The sequence below is a fragment of the Octodon degus genome, unplaced genomic scaffold (assembly GCF_000260255.1).
Source record: "Octodon degus isolate 3935 unplaced genomic scaffold, OctDeg1.0 scaffold00012, whole genome shotgun sequence".
Lineage (NCBI taxonomy): Eukaryota > Metazoa > Chordata > Mammalia > Rodentia > Octodontidae > Octodon > Octodon degus.
The window spans coordinates 20231421-20238468 of NW_004524588.1; the positions used below are offsets into that span (position 1 = coordinate 20231421).

At 35.0% G+C, this 7048-nt stretch overlaps 1 protein-coding gene across 1 annotated transcript in view; it reads right to left on the reverse strand.

Moving 5' to 3' along the window:
* The window catches only part of Dync2h1 (dynein cytoplasmic 2 heavy chain 1), a 298798-nt gene that overhangs the window by 219486 nt on the left and 72264 nt on the right, over positions 1 to 7048 (reverse strand). The window contains exons 36-40 of the mRNA XM_023709480.1: positions 6826 to 6941; positions 4568 to 4767; positions 3383 to 3647; positions 1632 to 1839; positions 147 to 276 (exon numbers count right to left, since the gene is read on the reverse strand). Of these exons, the coding sequence (XP_023565248.1) occupies positions 147 to 276; positions 1632 to 1839; positions 3383 to 3647; positions 4568 to 4767; positions 6826 to 6941 (919 nt within the window). The remainder of the gene's footprint in view (positions 1 to 146; positions 277 to 1631; positions 1840 to 3382; positions 3648 to 4567; positions 4768 to 6825; positions 6942 to 7048) is intronic.

The following is a 7048-nucleotide window of genomic DNA, read 5'->3' on the forward strand; positions in this document are numbered from 1 at the left end:
AGATTCACCAATGAAGACCTCTATCCCTCAGCCTCAACCCCAGGTTCCAGCAGAGCTCGATCACTAGCAGCAAAATATAAGCATCATTCCAAATTATTACATTTCTTACCTCAATATTGAATTATGAAATATTATACTCCACTTACCTGTTTTAGAACCCATTGTAAAGCCTTTTCAAAATAATCTGAAATCCAGTTTTCAAGATTACTTCTATAATTAATAGGCTGATTCCTCAACCAAGATTTTATGAGAGAATTAACATCTGTGTCTTCATCACTAAAAGAAATTAACATGAAACAAAGAAATTTAGAAAGAAAGTATAAATTTACTTTCAAACAAATTTATGCTCCAAAGTGGATCATTCAACACATTTATTTTGTCTCCTAGTACATAAGACTTACTTTGGCTACTTCTGTATGTGTACCCATGTGTAATAATTAATAGTACCCCATCCCACTAATTAAAAGGTCCCTATTTAGTCTGTTTCATAGAAAATACTCAGATTAGGGCCGGCCAAATAGCTCAGTGGATTAAAGTGCCTGCAAGCAGGAACAGGGGCCGGGGGTTGCATCCCCAGGCCTGCCATGCCAGCCTCACCCCTGGGGCACATTGAGACGAAGATTGAGACTGGGCGTGGTGGCAAATGCCTATAATCCCAGCACTTGGGAGGCTCTAAACAGGGAGATCACTATGAGTCCATCTAGTAGTGAGACCCTGAACACTCTGTAGACCCTTCCCTAAAATAAAAAAAAATACTCAAATTTAACTATAAACTTATTTTTACTCTACTTTTCCCAAAAGATTATAAGAATACATTGGATAATTTTTATATATGCTGTTATGAAACTATAAATTCAGTTACATTATTTTTAATAATACCTCATATTAATTGAAGTTCATGGTTAACTTAATGTAACTATTTTACAATATTGTCAAGGAAATAAATCATTTTAAAACACAATCCTAACCTAACTGATTACACTACCATGTGTCTCACACTGCCTTCATTTCTGAGGCCCCAAGTAGTGAGCACTGTGTAAGGGTGATAAATAACAAGTTCTAAAACATAAAATCAAAATGGTAAAATAAAACTTCCTTATTTATAGCAAACTATTACATTTTGGGAAATGAAATTGACTCAAATGTCCCCGGTAGTAACATATACCTAAATTAATTCTTTTTTGCTCTTTAAGCTTCTTCCAAATACTGAAAAAGACAACATCAAAGCGATTTTTTTCCTTCTGTAAAAGGGATAAACTGGACCATAAGATCTATTAGACCTAAAATTCTATAAATGCAAGATCATATGATTAAAATACTGTTACTAAGCTTGAAAACTTCCCAATTAGTATGTCCACTTCTCTGGACTCAATTATATTTAAATAAACAGAAAAAAAATTTGCTCTTTCCCTAAATACACAAAAATATTATTATCTAGTATGTATAATACAACTAAACTGCTGAAATAATTCAAATAATTCAATATAACAAAATAATTCTGAATGAATTAAACTTTCACAAAAAAAGAATGCAACGGGCAAAATAAATATTTACATATTTTTATACTTATTTCCTATAAAACAAAATAAGGAACATGCTAATACAATATATGTAAATTCTCTATGGCTTACCTAAGAAATATCATTCCCATCCTAGATATTGTGGCCGGTGAGGCACAACTTAAGTCGTGAGTTTCAAATACAAAGTTAACATTTGGGCCGAACTGAATCCTCTCTCCACTAGGCATAGTGAGGAGCCGGTTATCATCGAGCACAGAATTGAGAGATTCTATCCACTCGGGGTCAATGTCGCCATCGCAGATGATCCACGAGCTGACGTCTGCTTCCAACCACAACAGAGGAGATCATTAATGTGTGCATGTGTTTATGTAGTGAGAGCAATTAAGCATAAGGGGTAAACGAGCGCTCTCTTATTCAGAAGTGATTTGCATGGGCAGTCGGTATTATTAAAGCTGAGCATAAGAATAAAAAGTTGATCCAGCTGAAATTTCTCAGATGAATTTGTACTATAGATCTGCTAAAAAAAAAAAAAAATGAAAGAAGCCCACCAGTAATGCTGCCTTAGCTGGCCATATCAGCTACCACGTGAAAATGCCTTACTTATCCATACGCACACAGAACTGGACCCCTGAAAGCAGCACAGAAGACGAACTTCTACTCCCATGAGGTCTCTATGAAATACTCCTCAAACTGTTCTCTTCTGTGATATGATAATATCTAAGTGTTTGCTAATGTGACATTTCTTTCAGAAAATATAGAAAGCTCAATTTTCAGTATCCTGCATGAGAAATAATGGACTCCTGTCACTTTCATAGATGAAGATAACCTCGAAGGGAAAAAGCAAGGACCAGGTTGTATGCACAGTCTTTTCCAGAACATTTACATTCTCTTTCTTAAACTGGAAGTAGTTCAAGGTGTGCTTAAAATTTGTAACAATTAAAAGAGGAAAATGTCATCGACAAAAGCATGAGAAATAAGTGAAGGTAATCTATCTGATCCATTATTTAATGTGACACACAGAAATGAGGACCACTGAAAATCCTTTCCAACATTTTAGAATTCCAGTATCTTCCAATTTCACTAAGTGCCTTAGGAAAGCAGCTATTAATAATGATCTAAAGATTTGTTCTAATAGTGTCTGTGGACAGGATGTCATGTCTGCATCTTGTACAATGAATAACCACTATGAAGAGAACAATATGCAATGTATTAGTTATTGAAACTGTCCTACTAATCAGTTTTGAAACTGTCTCATTGCTATTTGTTTCTCAATAAAATTATTAAAAAAATAATAATCATCTAACAAAATGAAAGTCTGATTTTTTTTGGACAAAAAATGCTCTTAAGGAGCAAGGCAAAAAAAAAAAAAAAAAAAAAAAAAAAACCATGACCAGGAAACCTATGTTACCACTTAAAATTTCAAAATTATTCAGAACAATCTATTCGAATTTACAAGTTAGGGGCTGGGGAGACGGCTCAGTAGAATAAGCGCTTCCCTAACAAGCGCAAGGGACTGAGTTCAATCCCCCGGTTCTGCCAAAAAAAAAAAAAAAAAAAAATTGACAAGTTAATAGTGTTGACACACATCAGTTATAAGGCATTATGATAACAACTCAGCTATCACCAATTTTATATTTCGTCACTAAATTAGTCTTGTTTATAATTTATACAAGTTACTCCTACTAAGGTTGTAAGACAACATTACATCAAAATTACAGCATATCTTAATAAAATATCAAAAATGCACAATTATAAAATATTTTACATTAATATCTATCTTGACAAGGATAACATTATAGGCAAGTTCTATTATTCCCTAAGAATTATTATGTAACTCAATGAATGACACAGTGGACACTAACCTTGTGGCTCCCGAACGACTTGGCGAGCACTATTCGTCAGAACACCATCAGACCATTCCCGCGTATCCACATCAATGTGGCCAAGCAGCTGATGCCGAGGCATGGCTTTCGGATTCATGGTGTACTGCTTCACCACTCGGCCAATCTTACAGAGCGCTGCCCTTAACATTCTCCAGAGAGTTGACTTGCCAGAACCACTTGGACCAACAATAACGACTCCCATCCTCTGGCGTAACTGTTCGTACAGTTCTAAAGCCTTCTTGATCTAGCAGAAAAGAGTGTGCTTAAATATCATTTATAATATGCATGTTCAGTTTTGTTTCATTCTACATAATTTTTCTGTTCCAAACATGTAAGTTCAGCCCTTGATTTCTTCAGTGGAAGATAAACAGAACAGCCAAATAAATTTTAAAATAACTGCAACAAAATTTTCAAATTCAATATTCATTTAAAATAAGTAAAAATATTTTCTGTATATTTAGTACTATAAGAGCTATCATTTTCTTTACTCATTCTTACATAAAAACAGACTCATTATTTCATTCACTTATTCATTCAGTCATCCACATACATCTTGTATCTCTCAAAGATTGTCTAAGGAAAAACCATTCATTTTAAATAACTATTTATGATACACAAATAGGCTCACTAAAAAGAGTTTCTCCAAGGAAATTATCAAAATGAAACTAAATCAGATATAATCAAATATCAAAAACTATGATGGATTTATTACACGCCAGATAATATATACAGATGTTATCTTCCATAAAGATTATCTGGTGAAACAGAATAGCAATCAAACTTTAAAAAGCAAACATGTACAAGGGGAGCATTTTCTTTTCGTAGTACTTAGGATGGAGCCTGAGGGTGCTCCATCTCTGAACTACGTCCCTAGCCCTTTCCATTTTTTATTTTGAGATGGTGTTTCCCTAAGTCACCCAGGTGAGACTCGCACCTGCAACCCTCCTCTCTTAGCCTCCCAAGGGAAATGAAGGCACAGAGCAAAAGGCTATAATCAGGCCTTTACGACTGAAGAAGGCTTCCCTGAGCAAGTAAGATTAAAGCTGAAAGAGGAAAGATGAGTTCAAAAATGTATGATAAAGATAATTATTACCCAAAAAGTAAGAAAAAAGTAATAAAAATTATTATAATAATAGAACATTATAAAACATTCTTGACAGTTACCTGATTGGGTATGATTTCATAATTGGCCTCTTCAAAGACTTGCTTTAGTGCTGTGCTCAGTTCACTGTATTCTACTTCTTTAAAGTCAACTCCAGGAAAGACATCTTTAATCAGCGCGTCAAATCGGGTGCAATCAGCAAACGTAAACTTCGACATTGTATTAAGCCTCAATGCTTGCACCACCACCCGACTTTCATTAGCTAGAGAAAGAGCATCATCTTAGGGTTATCTGTTATCAATTTAATGGCCACAAAGTTTGTAAATTTATTTTACTGGCTTCATAAGCATTATTATTAAGTAATGCACAAGAAACATATACAGACATACCAAATCAGGTAAACTGACAAATACATTATCTAATAATTACTGAAAAATGAGGATCACCAGTTAGAATTAGGAACTCCTTTCCATAGGATTTGAATGCTGATCTACTCAGACTTTAGTGATGAAAACCATTATCACTTATATTTGCATAGTACTCTAACTTCTGTGTTCTATGATACGCTTTCTATAAAGTAGATAAGAAAGCATCACTGTTATTATTCTCATTTTATATATACGAACATGAAGTCTCTAACAGTTCAAATGTCTTGCTTGAGCAGGCACAGTATTCTGGCGGTATTCAAATCCAGGTAAGCTAACTAGACCCAACTGTGTCTCCAGACAGGATCACGTTACCTTCCAGACACTCAGGCCCTGAAGCGGAAAACAGCACCGTGCGCTGCAATGCGTGTGCAGCCCCACCCTCCCTTAGCCCAAATGCGTACCTATCAATATCACTAGCTAACCCTTATTTGCAAGGATACTGGCTGGTGATTTATAACACATAAAGGCAAATATATATAATTTTTCTCTATAATTGCTTGATATTGCTACACTTAAATATAAAGAGATTTGGGGAAAAAAGATGCAGTTGCTCCGAAGTTCATTTCAAGCACTGAATTAACAAGCCAGCTTCATTTATTGCTGATATGATTTCAATGTTTTTTAAAATTACCAAAGACAACTGGAAAAAGCTATTTAAGCCCTTTACAAAACCACTGTAACTACTCTTGCATATGTCAACCTAATAAAACAGCTAATGTAGCTCCTTTTTATAATGCATATGTAAACTTTTTTAAAAATTTCAAGCAGGTAATTTTATGTAGCCCTTTTCATGTTGTTCTTACTTTTACAATATCTTAACTAAATTTTTCATAGAAACTTAAAAAGGCTGAAAATTCAACCTTCCATCACATATACAGCCACTGACAAAAGGCAGTAATTTACTCTGCATGGAAAGTCAATTATTTTACATGACTGAAGTACAAAAGGAATACATATGAGTCCATGCTGATAAAACTAAATAACTTAGTAAGTATAACAATGAAAACCAGTATCACTTAAAGACGACAAATCTTCTTTACTGACCAACTTCAAATAATAAAGCAGGCATTCCACTTGTAAGAGGCACCACGTATGCCTGCCTCCTCACACTCAGAGCATCCTAGATTTTTTAACATGTTTCCAAAACATCACGTAGGGAGTAGGGAAAATCTATCTTTATAGCAGACAGACTGGCAAACAGTAACTTGGCCAAATGGTAAAAGACAACACAGGCAGTGATGTTATGTGGTTAATATATACACACTAACATAAAGGGAAAAGCAGAGCTTTCCACCTCCATCATATTCTTCCCAAAGATCATAATCCAAATTAAGCATGGTGGATGGTGTCTTTTGAAAGAGAAGAGCTTTCACGTGCCTACAGCCTCTGTCCTTACCAGGACCACACACAGGCTCTGCTCCCCACCTCTTCTACCAAGAACTTCCAGGGAAGGGCCTACAAGCTGCAGCTTAAAAAGCCCCTGGGTGCTTCCAGTGGGCATTCAGGTTTAACAGGTTGATGACACTATTTCTGTAAAGATAACATCTGTTTAATATTTAACGTACATGTTAAAGTTCTTAGAGAAGGGTTGAGGGCTTTTCATGGATTGCATGCCCAGCATGTACCAGGGTGAGGCTTTGATGCCCAGCACCTCCACTCCAAAGTATTACAGAACACTTGATTAAGAATTTAATTAATTAAAAAATAAAAAATTATTCACTTAGTTGTGACAAAAATATCTCATAATGTCAGATTTTAACATTAGACATAACTGGGGACACGGCATTCAGAAAATATCTATACTATTTAACTTTTCTGTAAATATAAAACTATTCCAAATTAAAGTTTGTTTTTAAAAAATAATCTACTCTAATTAGAATAACCAATCATACCATTCTGTTCAGCACCACTTTTCTTTAACTGCCTAAGAAGATTTCCACTTCCTCTCAGCACTGTCTTCAAAGCTCTCAAACCCCAATCATAATGCTGTTGAGGTGTCAAAAGTTCCCTGAAAGAAGTGAAAAGATTAGATCATCAAGGAGCCGTAAGAAATCTTGTCTTCACCACAGCCAAAGCACTACACAACGTAACTATTAACACACAGGAATGAAGACT